General features: G+C 39.0%; 3 protein-coding genes across 3 annotated transcripts in view; 2 read left to right on the top strand and 1 right to left on the bottom strand.

Moving 5' to 3' along the window:
• Positions 1–4,231, top strand: part of LOC116333164 (von Willebrand factor A domain-containing protein 7-like) — a 45,746-nt gene extending 41,515 nt beyond the window's left edge. The window contains exons 5-15 of the mRNA XM_039613519.1: positions 107–200; positions 505–633; positions 1,572–1,758; positions 1,870–2,039; positions 2,232–2,344; positions 2,468–2,584; positions 2,683–2,856; positions 2,987–3,119; positions 3,280–3,432; positions 3,567–3,659; positions 4,041–4,231. Of these exons, the coding sequence (XP_039469453.1) occupies positions 107–200; positions 505–633; positions 1,572–1,758; positions 1,870–2,039; positions 2,232–2,344; positions 2,468–2,584; positions 2,683–2,856; positions 2,987–3,119; positions 3,280–3,432; positions 3,567–3,659; positions 4,041–4,231 (1,554 nt within the window). The remainder of the gene's footprint in view (positions 1–106; positions 201–504; positions 634–1,571; positions 1,759–1,869; positions 2,040–2,231; positions 2,345–2,467; positions 2,585–2,682; positions 2,857–2,986; positions 3,120–3,279; positions 3,433–3,566; positions 3,660–4,040) is intronic.
• On the top strand, positions 4,219–6,024 carry LOC116333283. Its single transcript, XM_039613457.1, has 4 exons — positions 4,219–4,311; positions 4,488–4,621; positions 4,997–5,156; positions 5,298–6,024. The coding sequence occupies exons 1-4, from the start codon at positions 4,285–4,287 to the stop codon at positions 5,676–5,678; spliced, it is 702 nt and encodes a 233-aa protein (XP_039469391.1). The 5' UTR covers positions 4,219–4,284; the 3' UTR covers positions 5,679–6,024.
• An 878-nt stretch (positions 6,025–6,902) lies between these two features.
• LOC116333292 lies at positions 6,903–24,330 on the bottom strand. The gene is made up of 5 exons (XM_039613456.1): positions 23,363–24,330; positions 14,410–14,570; positions 14,206–14,299; positions 10,434–12,793; positions 6,903–10,239 (listed from the first exon to the last, which is right to left on the bottom strand). The coding sequence occupies exons 1-5, from the start codon at positions 23,631–23,633 to the stop codon at positions 8,218–8,220; spliced, it is 4,908 nt and encodes a 1,635-aa protein (XP_039469390.1). The 5' UTR covers positions 23,634–24,330; the 3' UTR covers positions 6,903–8,217.
• Between the last annotated feature and the right edge of the window lie 399 nt (positions 24,331–24,729).

The following is a 24,729-nucleotide window of genomic DNA, read 5'->3' as shown; positions in this document are numbered from 1 at the left end:
TAAATTAAGTCAATTAAAAAAAAAGGTATTGGAACAGCCATACAATCAAAAATTTAAGTATGGAGGTTATAGGGGGTTTGCATAACATGTTTCTCTGCACGTTCAGGACTTTTACAGTCACAGTAACTGGGTTGAGCTGGGGTACACAAAACCATATATCAACCTCATAAACCCAGGCCTCCCTCTGGATAACCTGGCAGGTAAGTGCGTATTATCACAATCTATCATGCACCCAACCCATTCCCTTGGGCTGGGTAAAGTGCCATAAAAAGATAACATCCATGCTTTTTTCTTTCTTTGAGAGAATATGTATAGACCAAATATCAGAGACTGAAGTCTTGTTAAGGGCGTGACAGTGGCTGATTATCATTGGCTGGTCATTATGTTTCATTTTTAGACCACTGCATCTATAAAACAACTCCAAATAATAAATAATGAATTAAAGAGATGAGTTGCATAGAGAATTAGTAACAGTAATCCTGTTTTGTTTGTGTGTGTGTGTAGATGTGAACACTCCTACCTGCAGTGACTGTGCCAGTGGAACATGCCCCAATCAGCTGCTCCCCAACATCCTAAAAGACAAGAAACTCACATCTGGCTATATGGGAGTCTTTTCTTCTTTCAAGCCTAAAGGTATCATTTCACACACACATACATAAATTAGATTCAAGGTGTGAAGGCAGTCCTTACTGGCAGCAGTTAACACTACATTCTGAGCATTTAGCAGATGCCCAAACAATGTCTACAATGTCTGTAAAGTTTCTCAGTCATCAAGGCCATGGTAGTCTAAGAAGCTTGGAAAGAAAATGATTGGACCTCACTTCACATCCAAGGGCTTCAGTTTTCAAGTTTTCAGATTTCACTTACCGTAGCTTAAAATGTTAAATGAGCTTCTTATATGGTTCTAGCACTCGCGCTTTAAACAACATGCCTCATTCACCAATTCACATCCATTCATACAAACAGTTTGCTATGCTTAAGTGCTTTTTATCTAACATTCACACACATGCACACTCTGATGGACGTTTAAATCGCATTATACTAATATTATTTATATTTTTTGTTTAACCTGTGCTTTTACATAATACTTTAGTTCTTTATAAAAATAAATAAATAAATAGATAAATAAACAGAATATGTCAGTGAGGTTTAGATGTACTAACAGGATAGACTTTTTCTTCTTTTCTTTTTTTTTTTTTACCTCTGAGTAGTGCCATGTTTATGGTGAGCCAAGCTAACTTGTTTTTGGCTGTGACTTTGTATTAATCAGACATGTATGAGAATTTTCTGATATGAATCAGCCGGGAACCAAGATTTCCCAAAATGTTAAACAAATCTTTGATTAGCTTTTAATGACCTGTTCCACTGATAAAGCCTGAACTGAACCAAACTAACACACACATCCTTTTTATTGCACTATTTTTTTATTTTATTTTTTTACTATTATTACATGCGTTTGGGGGGGTAAGAAACATAATTAAACTGTTCCTGGAATTTAAACTGGGACATCTCCTATCTACCGTTATATATCTAATCAAGACATGGGTACAACGATCTCTTCCTTGTGTAAGGTAAATGCAGCCATGGAGGTGCAGCTGATCTTACGAGCAAAATCAATCCTCGAGGAGGTATCAACAAAGATGAGCGTCGTCAAGACAACTTGGCTTTTTACAACGCTGCTGTTAAAGCAGCAACAGACGCCAGCCTTGAGTTATTGCAGGACCTTCGCTTAGCTGTAGGAGACGATGACTTTTTGAGGTACTATAGTGACATGTGAACAAAGTATTCCAGAGTATACTATGAAGTATTTTACTTCATTATTTCAGTACTCTGGTATTGAAATGAAAACGGAATTTTCTTTTCTCACAGAATGATGGGGATTGCTCGCTCATCTGTATTGTGCTTCGTAATTGACACGACTGGGAGTATGTCAGATGACATTGAAGAAGCAAGATCAGTTGTTTATCAAATCATTGACAAATACAAAGGAACACAAGACGAGCCCTCCGAGTACATCCTGGTGCCTTTCAATGACCCTGGTATGAACTCCTCTATCCCATTGGTGATATAAGTATTTACTGGTATTTAAACTACCTGTACTAGTTGTATTTATTTTCTGTTTCATAAACATAAAGTGCATTTGTGGTGCAAATCTGCATATTGTCCCAACCAGCTATAATTAGTCCACAGGTCAGTCTACATGCTTAGCTCTTTCTTTTTCTTGTCTGTAGAGTTTGGACCTATGATCAGGACAACACACGCGGATAAGATGAAAGAAGAAATCTCGAAGCTTAAAGCAAGTGGTGGAGATGATGCCCCTGAGATGTGCCTGTCAGGGCTTCAGGTACTACAATCAGTTGTGACATTTTCACATGTAACTGGAATTTTGATTGGATCGGACAAGATTTTTTCAGAAAGATGAAGTTGTGGATGTATTAAAGATTTTATTTATTCTTTATTTCTCCAGCTTGCTCTGACAGGTGCTCCTTCCTCTTCTGACATCTATGTTTTCACTGACGCTACAGCAAAAGACATTGAGCTCAAAGACACTATCGAAGCTCTCATTAGTAGCACCAAGTCAAAGGTAAATGCAAAACGACACTTAATGATAATCAGTATTCATTCAGCCTACTTAGGCATGGCAGCTGCGGGTATAACTGTGACATTAACTGATCTCCACAGGTGTCGTTCTTCATTACTGCACCATTTGGCAGACGCCGTCGTTCCCTCAGAGCTGCTTCCTTTGACGACTACAAAGACATAGCTCTGCTCTCTGGAGGCCAGGCCATCCAGGTTTCCAAATCAGAGCTTTCTCAAGCCACAGATATTATCCTTGACACCTCAACTTCAGCTCTGGTATGTTTCTACAGTTCAGTGAATATAATGAATCTTGTATAAGGTCTTAAATGACTGGACTATTGTTTGAAGAATAGAGAACGGTGAGTAAGTCGCTCATGTTTTCCCCCCTTTCCCTCAATTCTGTCAGGTGACAGTTCTTCAGCGAGCAAGAAATCCTGGAACGCAAGAGACCTTCCCCGTCACACTGGATGAGTCATTGAAAAACATCACTATCTACATTACAGGAACATCCATTACTTTCACGCTGACAAACCCTGCTGGTACCTCTCATTTCCAAACATTTCACACAATCAATCCAAAACAATTCAAATTTCAACAATAAAAATAAAAATGTAACTAGAAGAATACAAAGTTTTCATTGTTGTTGCAAATGTAATTGCAAAATACCCATGAGTGATAATGGAAGTTAAACGTTTTCAGGTGTAACCCAGAGTCAAAGTGAGTCCAGTGGTAAACTGGGCACCATTCAGACTGTGGGCAACTTGCACAGGATTCGCCTCAACTCTGACAAGCAGGCAGGAACCTGGCAGATCAACATCAACTCCAACCAACCCTACACACTCAAAATCACAGGTAGAATAGAGTATGTTTATTTACTACAAGTCTTTATTATACAAGTGTCAGAAGTGATTCAGGTTCAATGAGTTTTTGCTGTGTATGTGCATTTCCTGTAAGTCTGTATTTACTGTAAGCACTTCCTTTTCCAGGCCAGAGTACAATTACCTTTATCTATGACTTTGTGGAAAGCTTTGCTGGACCTCACCCAGGTTACGCAGTGCTCAGTGGGCGTCCACAAGCAGGTACAGCACCTACAATAAAGCAGTTTTATTGTTGAAGGTAGCTTCATTAACCTGACCTTATTTTGCTTTAAGAGATTTATTTTCAGTAAAAAATCATGATCCACACCCACACCCACACCCCACCAATAGAGTAATTTTTGACATTTTAACAGCATTGCACATAAAGTATTTATATTACAACACAAGTAAAAAGTTTCTGTATTACAAGAGCATCATCTAGTGGTGAAATGTGTGAATACGTCACCAGTGGTACCTTGCTTAGCTCAGCTAGACAGAGGATTTTTAAAGCTCTTGTAATAATATTTTCTTTTAATATAATTTTGTTTTCCATTTGCCTTTCCTCACACTTTGATTCTTTTCTTCTTAAATCTGAAAATCCAGGCCAGTCAGCCACATTAATGCTGACAGTTATGGGTAGAAGAGGTCCGTCTTCGATGACTGCTGAACAAGTTGGCCTGGCAAAAGTCTCAGGTCCTGAGAGTGTTAGTAACGGTGTACTAACTCAGATGGACAATGGAGAAATCCTGGTGACTGTTGATGCTGTCCCGAAGAAGAGTTTGTGGTCATTGTGAAAGGAACTGACAAAGTGTCCAACAGCCAATTTCAGAGGCAGTCAAACACCCAAATGTCTCTCTCCAAAGTGAAGATCCAGGTTTGTCTTTTCAGTTTCCCCTTCAATGTAAATGTGTTTTTTTTTTTACTATAATATCAGATACAATGAGTCTTCAAATCAAATTCCCATAAATAGATACACAATAATTAAGCATTCATGGAGTACAAGAACGATACCAGTCCTTTTAACTTGTTGCTTCTCCTTGTCCACTCTAGGCTGTGGTGGACAGCAGTGTGGAGCCAGGACAGGCCTTTAAGCTTCCTTTCAGTGTGATGACTCAGAGCTCTGATGGAAAGTATTCCATCAGTGCCAGAAATGACAGAAACTTCCCCATGTCTTTCCCAAATGAGTAAGAGGTTCACTGCTAAAATAATACCTTAAATGCTGAATGTTGTAAAGACTGGCACTGATAGTCTGCTAATATCTATAGCATGTTTATATCTTTGAAGCTTAGTTAGCTTAACTTAGACCAAAACACACAAATTGGGTTCACAGCTAGCTTGTGACCTGTTTGAGTCTAATTTGTTAGGTCCTCTAAAATTACAAAAGGGTGGAGCAACCTGTGTCACCCCAATAATCAGTTGGTATAGAAGGTAAGGGTAAGCAATAGCTGTTATTGCTCCACCCAAATGTGCTATCCAGCATTAGGTTTCTGTCACATCTTTAATGCATATTACAAATGTAGCCCCTGTGGTATTAGTATATTTTACTCTTGTCTTGACAGACTTACCCTGGTAACTGGGCAATATGCCAATGCTACATTGACCATAACACCACCTGCCAGCACGGAGTCGGGCACTGATGTCACACTGACTATTGACGCAAAGTCATCCAATGGCGTTGACTCAAATTATGCTGTTTTGAGATTGTCTGTTGTTACCAAGGTAAGTCAGTGAAATAAGCAAAAGAGCTTCTGAACATATTTACACAAATTGCTGGTACAGACATGTCCTACTGATCAAAAGCTGAATGTTGACAGTCCTTTAACACATGTTAAACACATCTTTCCTCTTTTCTATGTCCAGATTACAGATTTTATTCAGCCATTATGTAAAGTGGTTAGCGTGCAGGCTAACAAATGCCCTCATGATCTGTCCCAGTGTGGACCTTTCCGGTGGGAGCTCTCAGCTAACATTACAGATGGAAACGGCACCGGGATAGAGAGCATTTCCCTCCATCAGGGTAATGGAACCCTCACATACACCTCACTGAGCGCTCCTATCATCGTGGCAAACTACAATGCCTCCTGCTGCTCACAGATTGTTGAAATAATAGCTGTAGATAAAGTTGGCAATGTGGGAAAATGCTACCAATCAATTGCTCAGTCTGGTGTCCCTCCTGCTCTAACTCTGTCGCTGCCACTGTGGATATGCCTGTTGGTATCTGCCTTCTTAGTAAGGCCTTGAAAGACTCAGGTTACATTATGCTAATCTTGTGTCTTTAATCTGCGCCAAATTTAAATAATTTAAAATAATGCACTTCTGCTATAATGTCTATTTTGCTTAGTGGTGTTCAGCTTAAATAAAGCTTCTCTCAGCTTTTCCCTTATTTAAAACGGGCCAACATAACAGATAGCCACTTGGTGGATTTAGCACAGATTTATGTCAGATAACCTTCTTGACACAACGTTTCCAGGTATTTGTGTCTCCTTACAGTATTAAATGTTAACGACTGAACTTTGGTGAATACAGAAACTCAGTTTAAATAAAACACTGAAATAAAATTATGAATCTATACTTAACTTATGTGAAAATAAAAGTCAGTTGTTTCTGAGTGTTTTGAGTAATATTGAATACCTTGAAATCTGTGGGTGGAGACTGTTCTTTTTTTAGTGCTTTTAAAATGCAGCATTAAAATGTTCAGAGATTTTTGTGTCCCAATGCTTTCAGAATAAGCAGGCATAATATTGGTTAAAAAACAGGTATTATTTTTAGTTAAATTTAAAACATCAGTGAAATATGCTTCACAATGCCTTACAGAAGTCATGCATCAGGTTATAATTGCTTGGGCTAAAAGCTAAAGACTGTACATTGTCCAAATAAATACAATAAACATGTGTTTCCGAAAATTAGATTGGCGGTGTTACTTTTTCATCTAAATGTTCCTACTTTCTTGGTTTCTGAAGTATTAGCGGTGGCCTAGTGCAGTGTGGCTCTTTGAAAAGTTGTGGTCATAATGTGAAGAACAAACAGTGCAAGTGCAAGATCTTCTGTGTATTACTCCCACTGGAGAATATTGGTTTGCATTAGTCGATCTGAAACTGTACAGCATAATAAAGTCAAAGTCATCATTAAACTCTAGGACTGCAAAGCTATTACTTGTGCTACACGTTTTTAAATGATCACAAAATAATTTTATAAACAAAATGTTTATTCATATTTCTTTCATTTTTACAGCCAGTACGAACAAACTATGCAACTTGACTTGACAAAAATCAAATCAATGTAAATTCACAGTATGTACAATGAGGTTTAGGGCTGTAAAAGAATGTGTTAATATGGTTTTTAATATTTTTGGGAAAGTTAGCTTTTCAAACATATCTGAGAAAAATAAGACATTTATACCAAAGCAAAGACATTTTTTTTTTAATACAGCACAATGTTAAACAGAATGAAAATATGTTTTTTTTTAAAAAACGATTCACTTTTAGTCCTCCCTGAATGAGGTGGTTAATTACTGTGCAAGTAATACAATTAGATGCCATTGCCATTTAGACAGCAGCAATGACATGTGACATACTGACAGAAATTGATAGATGGGTAATGGAAATTAGATCATATTTTCAGTCTCAATTCAATTAAGACACGTTTTAACCTTAGTGCATATTTGAAAATCCAACATCCAAATTCCAACACTGGTCACAAGATGTGCTTTCCAGAGTTATTGTGGAAAGTTTATCAAATACTTCTGTTTATTAATAATAGGCAAGTGCTTCAATTTTTGGAACTGTAAATATGAAAACAACATCAATAAATAACTAATTAAAAAATTAATAAATCATCCGTTTTTAAATGTGTTCAGCTGATAATATTTAAAAACGAATGCAAGTGTATTATGGCAATCTGAGAAATGAGAAAAAAATGAGAGAAAAAGATGACAGCTCTAAAAGCCCATGTCCAAAACAAAAGCATTATGTATGCCACAAAGGCTTACTTGAGTTGAAGCCAAATTTACCTTAACAATTTTCCCTAAACTAACCCAGGTACAACATTCAGGAAGAAATACCATGCCAAACTGGGGTTATGCTCTCACACATCTTGTGACATCACCTATTGAACCAAAAAGTATGAGAAAAAGATACCTGCATATCCAGACAAACCAACTTCAATTTAAAGATGTATATTACTGAAAAACCTCAATCTATATTACACTCTACTTTGCAAAGAGCACACAGTGCCATACAAAACATTGTTTTAAAAAAAATAAAATAAAAATAACAGTTCAACACTCTGGAAAGTTTCCTCATCTGCTTGCTAGTGAGGAGGAACTAAAGTGTAGCTAGTATAAAGAACAACTGTCACTAATCATTATGTTGCATCATTTTTTTTAGTACAATTTGTGATTTTGGGGAGATTTACTTGTCGAGCCTGTCCACATTGCATTGTTTTTATTTTCAACAGTACCAAGTGGCACGCATGTTCATCTGTTGGCTTTAGTTAAGTTGCTTCCGTTCTTTAAGACAGATGGATGGATTTCCAACAAAGCAACAAATGAGTACAAATTCCCAAACTCTCGAACCATTCTACAAAGATACAAAATAATTATCTCAAAAAGGCAAAATAAGTAAATTCTCCATCTGCATATAAATTCCATTATAAAAAACAAAAAACAAACAAAAAAAACCCGCTCCACAGCATGCATTTTCTGAATTACAAGAACTTATATTTCCTATGTCAAAGCACACCATTGTTCCAAGTTGAACATGGTTTCTTAAATGTCCACCTCTCACCGACCACCATGCACATTTTTAACATGTTTTTTCAGGTGACCCGTCTGTGTGAATTTCTTTGGACAGTGTGGACAGGCATGTGGTTTCTCCCCTGTATGGGTGTATTTGTGCCTTTTAAGGTTATTGTAGTCTAAAAATCCTTTTCCGCAGAATGGACACCAGTGTCTTTTCTCTCCATTATGCCATCGCAAATGCACATTCAGTTCTACTCTTCTTATGAATTTCCTTTCGCAGAGGGTGCATTGAAATGGTTTCTCTCCAGTGTGGATCCTAATATGTACTTCTACATCTCGTTTTGTGAAGAATCCTTTGTTGCAAACCTGGCAAATGAAAGGTCTTATCTTGCCGTGCACCATTTGGATGTGTTTTGTAAGGCCAAAGCGGTAGACAAATCCTTTCCCGCAATGCTGGCAGATATGTATCCGACCATTCCGGTGCACCCGGCCGTGGCGTTTAAAGCTCTTGGAGTCTGGGAAATTCTTCCCACAGAATGTGCATGAGAAGGGCCTGTGTCCAGTATGAAGACTAACGTGGCTCTCCAATGCAGCACTGCTGCTGAGAATTCGACCACATTCCCCACACTGGTTCCTTAGCAGATGCCTACCTATGACTGACAAAGGCTGTAGAGGTGATACAATTGGTGATGTAACAAATTTGGGTTGGGGCGAATCAGGGGAGCCACTGGGGTTTTGATTATCAGATCCTGTCTCCGTCTTTACGTTTAACAAAGATGACTCCTTTTCCCCCGATGGAGGCATTTCACTTTCTGTCATGACAGGAGGTATCCACACTTTAGCTCTACATTTTTTCCCAACCCCACAGTTGGTCCGACTCTCTGATAACCGACTTTTTGCCAATTTAGATTTGTTAGACTTTTTCATTGAAGCAATTTTTTTAGCTTTTGCTGCTTTAGCTAACTTCATAGCATTAACAACTTTAAAACCCCTTTTAGGACCAGTAACATCTTGGATTAGTCTGGGCTTCTTAGCAGGTATAGATTCCTCATTCTTTGTAGGACTGATGCCATTTTTAGCTATTGTAGGGGACTTGACACTTGGGGAACAAGTTTCACCTTTATTTCTTCTAGTAATAGCGCCATCTGTGGTTATACCAAAAGATCTTAATTCCCTTTTAATCCTTTTTGTCCTTGAGTCGTCCTTGCTGAAAAGTGAACTCCTACGGATGCCAGACTGCCTCAAACTAGGTGTTCTTGGGCTAACAGAAGGCAAGTCAGTCTTTTTAGGACTAGTGCTTCCTCTGGTTGACATTAGAAGGCTTACAGAACTTGATTTTTCATTTCTAGGGGTTGTATCATTTTTACTCATTTTGGGGCTACCACTTTCTTTAGTTGAGCTAGGACTTCTAGAACTCAAAGAACTGGAGTTACAGTTTAAACCTTTTCTACCTGAAGGCGACCTCCTTGGACTTAAAGAACTGGATTTTTTATATCTAGGACAGGCACTATCCCTACCCAAAGACCTCCTAGGAGTCACTGAAGTCTTTTCAGGACTAGCAATTTCTTCATTTAAATTTCCTTCTCTAGGACTCACAGATGTGGATTTTTTATTATCTGTGCCTAAACCATCTCTATGTGTACTGTCCGCCTTAGGACTCATGGTGGTGGAATCACTGTTAGCCCTGCTCGTCATAGAAGTTGGCTCATTATCAGTCGTCTTGGGTAAATCACCACCATTACACAGTACAGATCTTACAGGACTGATGGAAGATAGGGCATTATTAATTAGAGCGGTATTATCTTTAACCACATCTCTCCTTTCAAGGCAAACGGGACTGGTTTCCTTAGTTGAGTTTTCACCATTAAGATTGCCATTCTCTATTCCAAGTTTCTTAGAGATTACAGTGGTACTCTCACTTTCTGAATTCCCTTCCAGACTTGTTTCAGCTCTTTTAACTTGCAAGTGAGTTTTCAGATGACTTCGCAGTCGAATGACCAAGGAGTTTTTCTGTAAGCTTCTCTCCGTCAAAGAAGCTTTACCGTTTGCAAAGTCAGAGTTGGCCTGTATCAAAATGGAAAGAAGAAACAAAAATAAATAAATAAATAAATAAATGAATAAATAACTGAATGAATAGGTACCACATTCTGGGGTACCTAATTTAAAAAAAACAAAAAAACCCAAACATAACATGATGACTATGAATTTCAATGTGTGACCACAGAAATTATGACCCCCGTGTACTGAATTGCATTTACCTGTTTTTCTGGATCTTGAACGATCGGTGAAACTGCCAGTTGTGCCAAGAACTGTGCTTTAGTCATCTGTAAGTGAGGGTCAGATGCCTCTCTGGACATGGAGGTAAGCTGTATGATGGCAGATTCATTCTCCTGCACGTCACTGCTGTCCAAATTAGGAATGGGTTCAACAGATGTGGCTGATGTAGATGGCTGCACATCTTCATCGACAGTTGCCTCTCTCATGACAGTGAATGTTTCAGATGACAGTTGAGCCGGCTCATGATTATTTGACTCTTCTGACTTCTGAGGTGTATTTAGAGTCACAGGACTAGGCATTTCGGTTACATCTAAGCTACTGCTTGAAGATGACTCTAGCTTCTCTGAGATTGCTGGTTTTGAAGACTTCTCTTGCATAGTACCTTCAGAAAATCCCTTTAAACGCAGTTTCGATACCAAAACAGTTTCGTTGGGGGATATTGAAAATGGAAGTTTGGTTAATGTGACCACTGGAGTGAGCTTCCTACCAACAGTCGGCTGTGATGCTGGTATTATCTTAACTGACTGTTCTAAACTGGTTTCTGTAGGAGTGCTTATCACTTCAGAAACAGAGGCAGTTTGTTCAGGAGATTCAGGGCTGTCGGTTGTGTTTTCACTTTGAGAGAATGCTGTGTCATCGCAAGCTGAAACACTTAACTCCTGTGAAGCTGTAGTCGACTGTGCAGATGTCACTATGACAGGAACATCACGAGGAGTTGCTGCCTCTTGCGTTGCTTTCACAACTATTGTCTGTGGCTGATGTTTACTTGGTGCCACTGCTGCCAACCGTATTGGAACTATGATTGTTATTTTTTTGTGTGGTGGGCCACCTGTATGCTGATTTGCTGATGGTTTAGTCAACTGTGAAACTGGGACTAATGTCATGGAGGTAGTATTCGTTTGTTGAGGAACACAGAAAAGTGGAGGCGTTTCCAGAGGTAACCCTGCAACTCCAGAAGTTGCAAATAAACTATTGTGTGTAGTCCTCGACTCTATAGAAGAAAGCTTTGTTGTAGACGATGCTATATTGTGAGATGGTCCTACTCTTGGCACAACAGTTATAATTTTAGGCCTAATTTTAGTCAGTTTTCTGGGTGCTACAGGGTGGGAAGATGGCAAGACAAAAGTTTGAGTAGCAGCATTTGATAAAACTTGCTGTTGTTGTGGTATAACAAATGCTTTGAGGGTTTCATTGGCCTCTACACTAGACTGAGATTTTACAGGAAGATTCTGTGTCTGTGGTTTAACTGGGATTTTGTCCACCGTTTGTATGATATCCACAGAGGGAGCACAATGCGTCAGAGGTGATGAAATTTTTTCGGAAGACGGGATAACATTTCCCATTGTTGACTGATTCATTGCTTCAACTAGCAGCATTGCATCCTGAAGTGTTACAGAAGTGCGACGCTCCTTGTGCTGACCGGGTGTCAGTTGTGGTGAGTCCAATGGAGGAGAGTTCCATGTTTTATTTGCAGATAAAGCTTCAATGGATGGAGCCTCAACTGCCTTTTTTTCTACACCTGTGGGAAGCTGCTGAGTTTGAGGGTCAACTGGCTTTTCAGAAGAACTGCTACTCAAAGACAAAACTGAAGCAGGCAGAGAACCAACCTTTCTATTGTCCATGTTTTCCAAATCAGTGCTTGCCATCTCTTGTACAGATGGATTGGCAGTAGATGAAGTATCTTTCGACTGAATCCCAGATGATCTTGGAGATGCAGAAGCAGAAATCTTCACTGCATCTACTGCAGTGGATTTGTCAACTATTTCTGAAGGTGTGTTCAACTGTTCCTGGCCTTCTAAGGCATCAAAAGTTGATGACACAAGTGCTTCTTTTTGTTTAATTTTCTTTGGTGGCCGTCCTCTTCTACGCCGTACTGACACATTAGTTTTGGAAGTAGCTTCATCTTCTGCCAAGCTGTTTTTTAATTCTTCGCAAATAACTTCTTTGTTGAACAATATGGACCCTGCCAACTGTTCATCTGCACAGTGCACATGTGCAGATGGCTGTACAGTAATAGCAGTTTGTTCATTTTCTACTGTTTCACCATCTCTTTGACATTGCTGAGGAACCTGTGTCTCTACTTCTGATGTCTCCTGATCAACTTCAGACTCTTTTTTGATATTGTCCGTCATTGCAGCAAGTGAAATAACTATTGAATGTTCTGGATCAGTGGTCTGGCTCTGCGCTCCCTCTGAATGGCTACTCTCTCCCATACAGGATACCTCCGGGACCATTCTGGTCTCTTCATCTTTTTGAGTTGATGTAGTTTCTTCTGTTGAATCTTCCTGGTTAATAAGCATCCCTTCATTTTCAGTTCCATTTAAAGAGACGTGTAAAGAACCTAGGCACCGCAGTGATAAAGATATCAGAAGAAACATAAGAGGAAAAAGTTACTAAGGCAGGTAAAAGTCTTGAACAATGAAACTTTAGTTGGACATTTTTTCTTTTCCCCTTAACATTACATGGCCCGTACAATTCTTTTAAAGGGAACTAGGGCTGTGCGATATGACCAAAATCTCATATCCCGATATAAGAATTCTATCGTCCCGATAACGATATAAATCACAAAAATGTAACATTTTCTGTAAATTCTGTGAATCTCGGGCAGCTCGACTTGTGGGAAGTGTTTCTAGCTGCGCGTCACGTACCTGGAGTCGAGTATTTTAACAGATGCATGAAACGATACATTTGTAGACATAAGTTGTAACGGCCGCCGTTTTCTTTGTGAGTATTTATTACATGGCGTGCTGCGGGGAAAAGCCTGTTCTAACGGTTGAGTCTAAGGTTTATTTTTTAGCACCTGGCGGCTCTTTTTTGCTTCTCATCAGTAAATACTCTGCTCTTTCACGTGATTCAGTTTATTTTGAAAAGTCCCAACAGGATCTTGAGCTTTATTGTGAAAGGTTTATGTGGAACATAAACAAACGGACACGCGATGGTTTTACCGTTGTTGTTGTTAACAACAATGCATAAAAACAGGCGCTTGTCCGTCCGTAGTGTGGTTATATTAAATATAAGAGAAAGAGAGAACTTTAAGAAATTAATATAGCCACTACAGTGACCATCAAAACGATGAAAAAATATTGCCGTAAACAGTTTATTTTGCGACACCACGAAACAAACGATAGCGTAAAATGAAACGATAGACGTTTTTATATCGTCATCCGATATATATCGTTATATCGAACAGCCCTAAAGGGAACCGTTTTTTTTTTTTAAAGATGTGCTAAATACTGTTTTGATTCGGCACTCATCATATAATACCACTGGGAAATGCTGCACACACAACCTGTTTACTGGTGAATAATCTCCCACTGTTATTTTTGATGTTTAAACTCTGCCAAACATTTAGCCTCAACCCTTTCTACCTTATGCTTTCCCTACTGACTGCTATTGTGTTGTCGTCAAGCTGCTTCCCAAATAAGGTTTCATCTCCTGGCTAGACATACACAAAAATTAAACTGTAGCTAGTGATGGCAGTTGTTGTTCTGCTCTAACACAATCTGCAGCAGGTGGTGAAGACCTGCACTACTGTTTCCAACAGCTCTCTTAGACAATGGAGCTAGGGTTCATACACAGAGGCAGAATCTCACTGAAGTAGCAGCTGATTATGACATTCAGTTAACTAAACACATCTGACCATCAGAAGATATTTGGGAAATAATAAATTTGCTGATGAGCAAATTCAAAATGGCATTATTTAATTCTTACAATTCTTTCTTTATTCCAAAACCGTCAGTTTAAATTCCTCACCTGAAACATTACTAAGGGCTTGTTCAGAGGCCACTGCAGACTCAACTTCCTCTTCTTTCAACTCGGACTGTAGAGAAGTATCACTGTATGGTTCCTGTAGGAGGAGGACAGAAATGTAGGTTTTGAGAAGGTGCAAAAAAAAAAAAAAAATCAGAACATTTTATTTTTTGATTTTTTTTTAATGCTGCTATGATATACACAAACCTCCTGTTTGACAAGTATAAATGTCATCGGAGAATTTCCTCCCTGCTCCTGCAAACCATATCCAATCCTCTCACCAGCATGTAACATTTGTTGGTTTTTTAATGATGACTGCCCCAGTGGCTGACATTGCTCGACCAACACTGTGCGGAAGGAGACAATATCTGTAAAGAGAAACATACAAACACACAAAGAAAAAACAGAATAACTAATTGTTCAAGAATACAGAGTTGAGAATAGAGCTGAGTACAGCGACAATTTCCAGCGGAGTAATGAACTAGTTTTATTGCACCAGCAGAAAAAAGTGAAGACCGCAATGCCACCGCTTTGAACTGGAGCTGGCAGTGGCAGATCTTGCAATTCTCTGGAGATCAACTGCAAGCTGGAAGGCCACTCTAACCAGAACTGGCAACAGGTATAGAGCTAGTGTTGCTATACTATGCTTACAAAGGCTGGAGAACAGAGAATACAGCAGCCACCTGGAGTCCAAGACAGTGGAGTTGAAGTCTTGAACTCACTCTGGAGAAAACTGTGTGCACATATATGCACACCCACTGTCACCAGGTCAGGTCCATGGAAAAGACCGCTTTACTCTGTGTTTTGAAGTTCTGGCAAGTGGTGGGTGTATGCATAACTTACCCATGACTTACCCTATCAAGCTTTGTTTTTACTCCTAAGTAAGGATAAAAAAATAATTTTGGTTTAAGTATTATTTTCTACTAAGAAAAACACATTAAAGTTATAAATTGACTTGCATATCATTGAGTACAATTAGGATTTGATCTGCAAGTAAAACAGACTCACTACTTGGTATAGAAGCATTGTTGGTAAGCACAACAGCAAGACATTTATTGTAATTGGTAATCAGGTTTGGACACATCTCAGGAGGGATTCTGGCTCACTCCTTGTTAAAGAAACGAAATCCTTTAGGTTTCTTGGCAACTCAAAGGTTCTGCTTCCCTCCACAGACTTTGTATTAGAAGATCTAGAGAGTGGCTAGACCATCTCTTCTTGGCCCCTCCTTTTTTGCATTAGTGGAATGTTTTGTGAAATTTGTTGTTTTTTTCCTAGATCATTGGTTGATATTCTGTCTCTGTCTATTAACATAAAACCATTATAAAAATCAGAGACAATTTATTTTTTAGTAAGTCTTTAGGAAAATACTACAACTATACTGTATGGAACAATTCCACAAATACAGAGATTAAAAAAAAAAATCTTCTTATCTATCTCTCTCTCTCTCTCTCTCTCTCTCTCTCTCTCTCTCTCTCTCTCTCTCCCAGTACAAGTTGAAGAAATGCTTAAATGTAAACAAAGGAGAACATTAATTAACTGACATTTAACTCAATGGCAAGGCAAAAAATATTAATTTGGAGGGGGGTGGGGGGTTAAAATACACAATAAGTGCAGTACTATCTCAATGAAGGCTCATATATGGATCTGATATGCGGCTTTACCACAAACCCAATGTGGTAGCCAAGTATGACACAGCTGCTCAACAGTCGCTCTACATTCTGTGCATAGCTGGGAAAGTGCCATCTGAGAGAAACAATTACCGCCAGTGAGTTGGTAATGAGAGTCAATTACTTTAATCTGCTGCTTAAATCTGTATTTTTTTCTTTAAATTGTGTCATTTTTTTTTTTTTTTTAGTTACAATAAAGAAGGCTGCTTCATTCATAATATCACTGTGTCTTTCTCTTCTGTAGGTAGACAAAGGTACAGTATGGGAAAAAGTGAGGATATAGTCATGATGGGACTATAAGACAAATAGTATGAACAACCACCAATAAATATGAAGTCTTACATTGTGCTTGTTCTAAAGGATGGCAGTGACACTTCTTTCAGTGTTTTGGATGCATATAAACAGATCTGACCAATCAAACCACCGCATTTATGTTGCACTCGTGGGTAAAAACAGGCACCGGTACTGCATATACAATAATATGGTAATAGCAGAAAAATACAATTTAAATTCAGACACACAACTAGATGCTGGTATACCAAATGGGTCAATGTTAATCTGCGAAATTATTTCTCTACCTCCTCAATGTGGTCCTAAGTTTACCAACACGAGCTCAAACTGCCCCACTGACCTCCTGAGCCAGTATGAAAGGGATCGTGATACGGCTTCAGCGCCGGGATCAAACCATGAAATTATCCCTGCTGTGGCCTTTACTTTGAGATTTGGATGAAACCAGAATCTCCATTTCTTTCTTTTCTTGTTTAGAAGCATCAGGACCAGCTCATCATAACTTGATCTTGACTTCGTTTTCTTTCTTTTTTTTACCGGTGCATTATTTGAGGATTATTGTTTTGCAAAAATGCAACGCTTTATATTTATTTAAATCTGGCTGTCTAATATACAAAGTTATACGTGGTCTGGCGCCTCCACCAATGAGTGATTTTATTAAACAGAAGTCTAGCAGTGTTGCCGGGTCTCGACTGACTTGAGCCACTGTTAGAGGCGATTGTGAAATGGCATTTAGATGGACCACCTTTTCACAGAATGCTCTGTCATATCAGGGAGTGAGCTTCTGGAATAGTCTTCCACTGTCAGTGAGGGAAAGTACAAGTATCCCCATCTTTAAGAGTCACTTAAAAGGGTGGCTGAGGGACACACAAACATGTGATCATGTTTAATAATCATGCTTTATATTGGACGTGAAAAAGAGCTAGTGTATCAAAAAAAGGGAAACAACTATTAGTGTAATGGGTGAGTGCAATATCAGGACAGTCAGGGCATGTGTAATACTGGGGTTTGTGCAATATAATTGATGTGTTTCCGTTATTGTCATCTATATTGTCCTCTGTTGTCCACTCTTCTTGTCATTGTTTGTTCTAGTATAATGTGATCACTTTTTTTGTCCTTGTCACAGAGACACTATTTACAGATCATGTATGTTTTTACTAACTTGTGTTTAACACCAACCTGCCAGAGGGTCTGCAGATGGAAATTAGCCCAAGGCTATAATCTGGCATATTTATATTTCTTAAAATGTTCATTAATATTGTTAGCAGAGCTGCTCTGTGCAGCGTTATGGCATAATAATTTTGAGGAGAATAAAAAGTCGACACACATATCTTATTCCTGACGGAGGACTCTGCCACTACACTTCTCCAGTCCATTCACAAAAGTCGTTGCATGGTGAGACATGGATAGTAAGTGGGCGGAGCCTTTACCGTCATTTTATTGTGACGCAAAGTACAAACACCTGTGGACACACAATCCAACACCCCACTTGTACACAGGTTGGGAAAAACAGTCCTCGGAAAAAAAACATCTTACATTCCAAACACAAATGCAGAGAATTTGTCTAACTTAGACTTTGAAACTGGTTTCGTCATCATATCTGCTACCATTGACTCAGTTGGACAGTAATCAATGAGCACTTTCCTTTCATGTACAGCTGACCTTATAAAATGATATTTCACATCAATATGTTTACATCTTTGTCTGTTCACTGGATTTTTGACAAAGCGATTGTTCCCTGATTGTCCTCCAATATCATAGGTATTTCATACTCAAACTCATCAAGATCTTGAATCAAATAAGTCAAATACATACATTCCTGAATTGTTGCTGCTAATGCCATGTATTCGGCTTCACAAGTTGATAGTGCTGTAGTTGTCTGCTTTTGGTTTTCCATGATATCAAAGGACCATTTTCATTTAGGCTTACACAATAACCTGTCATACTGCGCCTATCAGAAACATCGGATGCCCAATCTGCATCACTGTATGCTCAGAGACCTAGTTTTCCACTTGAACATTTCCTAAAACACAGTTCTTTTCCTTGACTACCTTTTAGATACCTCAGAACATGTTTCACTGCTGTCCAATCATCAACAGTTGGCGCATTGAAGTGTTGTGACAGCTTGCTGACAACATAGCTTAAATCAGGTCGCGTTAATAGCTCAGATAAATAAGACATCCTACCGCTTCACGATATCTCCTCACATCTGGTAATGTCTCGAATTTATCAGAATGAGTCCATTTCTGTTCAACCTTGGCTTACAGTTTTGCATGTTAAATCTCTTTAAATGTTCTCAATATATATTTTCTGTGACATTTTGACACATCTTTTTCTTGAAGAAAATCTATTCCTAGAAAATGGTTAAGTTTCCCCAGATCTTTCATTTGGAATTTAGAAGAGAGCATTTCTTTCACACCTGAAAGCACATTTTCATTGTTAGCTGCAATGAGTAAATCATCCACCACACTATGATGATTACTTTTTCACTTTCAGTTTCTTTTGAATACACACAGTGATCAGCAATATTTTGTCTAAATCCACAACTGCTTAAATAGTCATGTAAGGTTTGGTTCCAGTTACGACCCGATTGCTTCAGCCCATAAAGTGATTTCTTTAGTCTGTACACCAGTTTATTAGTCTCACTTGATTCTGTCTCAAAACCTTCTGGTTGTTGTATATATATTTCTTCATTTATTGGTGCGTGTAGATAGGCGGTTTTACATCCATCTGGTGAACCAACATATCATCCTGAACCACTTTCTGCATCAAAACTCTCACACTCGATAAATTAGCAGTCGGTGAAAAGTCTCCTCATAATCAACTCCTTTTGTTTGACTAAAACCTTTAGCCACAAATCGAGCTTTATATCTGTCTGATCCGTCTGAGTTCTTTTAGCGGCGCAAAACCCATTTACCCCCACTGCTGTCTTACCCTCTGGTAAAGTGGTTAAAGTAAATGTTCATTCTCCTTAAGGGATTGAATTTCTTCATTCATCGCTTTTTCCCATTCTTTTGACTCACTTGACACAATAGCTTCGCTAAATGATGTGGGTATTTCACACAACAATCTGTAGCAATAATCAACACTGATTTGCATCTGTTCATTTTCACACTCTTTCACATCCGTGATATAATCACTCAAATAATCAGGTCTCTTTCTGATTCTGGATGGATAACGTGTAGCTCCAGCATCTACTTTATCCTCAGTTTTAACCTCGGACTCAGTTTGACTGCTTTCACTACCATCTGGAATGTCCTCATCCTTCGTCTGTTTGGGTTCACCATCTTTTCTGGATTCATAAACCTCATCTTCATACATCTGATCACTCTGTGTTTGTTGATCCATTGTCGCGATTTTAGTATTTTTATCAATCTGTGCTTTTCAACCTTCCCGGTTTTTGGGAAATAGATCAAATATGCTGGACTATTTTGTCATATCCCAAGAAAACACCTTTGTCACATCTTGGATCCAGCTTTCCCTATTTTGTTTATAAGCATAGCACAATGATCCGAATTTTTTCATTCTAGAAAGATCAGGTCTTTTTCCAGTTAACATCTTATCGCTGTCTGACCTGTGCGTTTGTTAAAACATCGGTTCCTAATCACTCCCGCGGTTTGTACTGCATATGGCCATAAAGACTTTGGCAATTCGCTCTCAACTAACATGCATCTCGCCATGTCAAAAAGTGTCGCCAGTTCCTCTCTGCTGTTCCGTTTGATGAGGCGAATATGGCGCCAGTTTCCTGCCTAATGCCGTGTCTACTTAATAAATCTCTGAACTGACTGCTTGTAAATTCAGTTCCATTATCAGAACGAATGCACTTGATTTTCCCATATGACGCCACATCTGCAATAAATCTTTCAGTTGCTTGAGTTGTATCACTTTTGTGTTTCAGATTATATACAAATGTTGCACCTGAATAATCATCAACAAACGACAAAACAAACTTAAACCCTTCTTTAGAGTTTGGCGTGTCGGACCAGCTAAATCCATTATGCACCAACTCTAATGCTGCCCTAACCTTTTCATCCGGTTCTCGGTTCCTAGTTTGAGTAAACTTCCCTTGTATACAGGCTTCACATTGCATATTTTTGTTGATTTTACCCTTAATTTCCATTCCATCAACGACATTTTGCAGATTTTGAACATCCTCATAATTACAGTGTCCTAGGATTTCATGCCACGTTTGCATATCAAAACATCCATTACATTTATCTTCAAACTCTTGCACAGTGTTTATAAAGAACAGTCTCTCGTGTTCATATATAGGGAATTTTGTTCCATCAACATGTTTAAGAAAACTGTCCCGTGTTTGAAAACCACAGTGGCTCAAGCACTAGTAGCTGCTTTTACTGACAAAATGTCCTGTGGGAACGATGGAATGTAGAGTGCTTGTTTCAATGTTACCTTGTGGCTGCGTCCTTTACTGTCAATCATACTTATCTCAGCATCTCCTCGCCGCTTTGCAGCTCCTCTGCTCCGCCTTCCGTCAGCCAACTCTACACAATGAGCCTCGGGTCGAAAAGTGTCATCAAAAGTCTTAAAACTCTCGATCTTCGTGAAGATATGTGACGTCGCTCCCGTATCCACCAGTAGCTGGTTATTCAGCATCTCTTGACCGCCGTCCGGGACCCTCTGGGGTTTGGAGCCGTCTTGAACGCGTAGTCCTTCTCCACGACCCTCTCGCTTCATCCCGTCTTAGCTTCCTTCTACAGGTCGCATCTTTGTGTGTACTACTCCGGCAAAAACTGCACCATACTCTGGATCGGCACGTTCTTGCAGTGTGTCCCTTTAGTCCACATTTAAAACACACAATCTCATTATTCTTTGATCTTCGGTCATCTGCTCGCCATGAAGTAGAATCCTGGTCTGATTGCACTTTTGTCCTCATTACGTTGTCATCAGTTACAGCCGCACGCATTCTCTCGGTTTCTTCATAACTTCTGAGTTTTACTTTAAACTCTGAAAATGTGATTTTGCTTCGCTCTGTGTAACGTGCACAATCAGGGGTTTAAACGCCTCTGGTAGACCTTTCATTATCATTGCGATCAGAAGTCCATCAGTTAGTGACTCACCCGCATTTTTTTAACGCTGTGATAATTGCTTCTGCTCGGATAATATAGTCCGTCACACTTTCATTCTTTTCATTTGTGAGAGAAGTGAGTTCGGTGTACAGACTTATGATCCTTGGCTTGCCCACTCCTGCATAATGACCTCTCAAAATTTTTAGGGCTTTCCGTCCGTCATCAACTGCATCTCTCATAACTAACGATAAACTTTTGTCATCCAGAAATTGTATCAACTCTGCATATGCTTCTGCATTTTTGTCATCATCTTCACCATCGGCTTCTTCATCACCCTCAGCCTTTAAGATGACATCTTTCAAACCTTGTAGTCTGAGATGACCAAGGAACTTCGTTTCCCATATCTCATATTTCCTTTCATCTCCATCAAATTGCAAACGGAATATCGACTGCCCGACTCTGCCGTGCGTCTGCTCATGATGCACAAAAACGCTTACTCACTCAATCGTGCCAAACTTTTAACACCTGCCGGTAACTTGCGGTTTCAGGAAACGCTGCCCTTCCTTTGGCAGTTACAGGATCTCTTTACTGCTACTCTGGGCCCATAACCTGTTAGCAGAGCTGCTCTGTGCAGCGTTATGGCATAATAATTTTGAGGAGAATAAAAAGTCGACACATATATTTATTCCTGACGGAGGACTCTGCCACTACACTTCTCCAGTCCATTCACAAAGTCGTTGCATGGTGAGACATGGATAGTAAGTGGGCGGAGCCTTTTACCGTCATTTTATTGTGACGCAAAGTACAAACACCTGTGGACACACAATCCAACAAATATGTATTGACCCTCTTTCTAAATAAAATAAAAATAAATAAAACAAGTTTCCATTCATAATTTCATATCTTTTTTTTCGCAACACAGTCGTTATGTATAGACCTTAATACTGTTGTTGTAAATTCAAATCAGGGACTTCCGGACGCACTGCTATAATGACCCCACGCACACTAGGTGGTACTCAATTGCGACAGAAAATGGCAGAAACCGAGTAGAGTCGAGACACGTTGAGTAGCTACTAGTGGGAAAGGGTTCTAATTTCTGCAAAACATTCTAACAACAACAGAGATGCAGCAATTCGCTTAAACAATTGACTGGTTCATACTTTGTCTTAATCATCTCCTCTAAAGAAAAAAAAAAACATTCTGATGTTTTGAAGGTACAGAATGCTCTTTAAACACTACATTAGGGTAGACACAAAAACATCTGTGACACAAGTTTATGTACATTTGTATTCTAGTTTCTGTTTTAGAATTATTACACAACTTATCGATATCTAAATAAAAATGTGGACTAAAGCTATACATTGATAAGATTTCAGTTCAGTTGATTTTTTTTAAATACACGTCTTAGTGGTTTTGCCTGGCACTGTGCCAGTGCCATTTAGAAGACTGTGCAGTTCGTTATCAGCCCCCTCATTCGCACCTCACCAGCTTCCTGTGTGGGAAAACCTTAGTACCTCTGAGTGTGAACATAGTGTACAAACAGAATAAGAAACATGTTTTCATGTGACATGTGTGTGCAAAAGCTCCACGACCAGGAGGCTGACTAACACATTTGTAATGTGTAACGGTCTGTAAACTTACAGCAGAACGGACAAAAATATATACTCCGGGGGCATAAAGAACTGATTGGCCAATTTATAACTGGTTCTGGCTTCCTTTAGCTAATCCGAATGGTTTTTTATAGATAATAACCAATATACAGGTAGAAGTGGTCATTCTGAGGTGTAAAAGAGCATTCCATTTAGCTCAAATCAGTTATACCAATGCTCGATTTCACTTGAATAATTAAGAAGCATCTGTTCCGTTCCTTATAAATATATATATATGTAAAACGTTTTAGAGCTCTATGTAGCCATACAGTGACGATTTTTTGAAGTTTGGACTAACGTTCACTGTCCTCTAAAAATGGAGAAACTAGTATGGTTTCCCTCCCATTTTGGATCCCACGCTCTAGATGACTATGCTGAGAAGCAAGCATTAACAGCTATGATGTTCTGTGTGTTCCAGATAACAAGAATACACGTAACATTTTAGCTAAACACAACACATACCATCATAAGCCAGTTATAACTGTTAATATAAGTTAGCTAGGGGTGGCTAACATGCTGTGCAACTCACCACACTGCACGGCTGTGTCGCATTTCTCGGAGTCGTTGCTTTGTCCAGGAAGAGGCTGTTTTTCTCTTTGATAACTGCCCGATTGGCTTTTCGCGTTCTCAAACTGGCTGCATTTTGTTCTGAGGTCCTCATTCTCCTTCTTGATTCTGCATATTTCTGCTTTCAGCTCGTCAACCATAGTTTCGTAAAGTTTCGTGGTTTCTGCAACAGCGCTCTTCAGCATGCTCTCCATGAAAGAGGCATACTTCGTCTGAAAATCGTCCGAGGACATCTTGGTATGTCGTACTATACTTCCTGGATACTGATACGAGCCCACCTGGAAGAGCGTCTTTACTCTGGCGTTTCTTTAAAGGCACGCCGTCAGAAGCTCCGCCAACATGGCTTCTTCACATGGACGGACGGACGGACGCGGTCTATGCTTTGTGTGACGCACATTGGCTGACTGACTTACGCAAGCATCCGGTGTTTCACTTCATACAAGCCAAACTTTGCTTTTTGAAGAAGTTCAGTCAGTAAACAAAAAATAAGCTAGGAAATCTGTCGGCGCCGAATTATTATTAATACTGTCGTATAATCCCACGCAACACCAAGAGACTTAAATCTTTTCGTTGCAGCTGAGATTATGCTTTCTTGTTCGTCGATTTTGCTTTAACCGCAGTTGGTAAACAGCTTTTAAGAGCTTTACTGCCACCGTCTGGATTGGAGGATTAATCGGAACTGTTTACGATATCCGGGGTGTCAAACTTATTTTAGTTCATGCATAACTTTAATTTATTCCATGTGCTTTTTTTTTTATTTACTCTTATTTATTGATTTACTTACTTTTACTTACTCATCTTCCTCCAAAAGTAAATGAACTGAACTTTAAAATCGTAAAGAATATTTTCCAAATAATTCATTACTTAGACTTCATATCATCTTATCTGTAGCATCCTCTTCTGTCACACACACCCTCCGCATGTCCTCTTTGACTACTTTAAGGAACCATCTCTATAGTTACTATCCCTCGTTTGTATATTAATAAAATTATTTATTAATGACTGCACTGCAATTTTCAAATTTTGCAAAGCCTTTCATCAAGCCAAACCGAACCCTTTCATAGGCTGGTTGTGCAACCCATAACATGTGTTCATATGCTAAAACGGTTCTCTATCTACTTGTTGTCTAAAAAATCACACAAAAAGCACACAAGCTACACGGAGAAAACACGTTTCACTTCCTGTCTCATAAGTGAAAGAGGTGAACTTTAAAATGCTAAATGAGATTTAACTGAAGCAACAAAAAGGTTTAATTTGGATGTGAAACAGTTTATTTATGGAACATTATCCTAATATGACAATACTTCATCCACTACTGTCATTTAAGCA

Source organism: Oreochromis aureus, linkage group 6 (assembly GCF_013358895.1).
Source record: "Oreochromis aureus strain Israel breed Guangdong linkage group 6, ZZ_aureus, whole genome shotgun sequence".
Classification (NCBI taxonomy): Eukaryota; Metazoa; Chordata; class Actinopteri; order Cichliformes; family Cichlidae; genus Oreochromis; species Oreochromis aureus.
The sequence above is the reverse complement of the archived record's forward strand: the minus strand, read 5'-3'. Positions and strand labels throughout refer to the sequence as shown.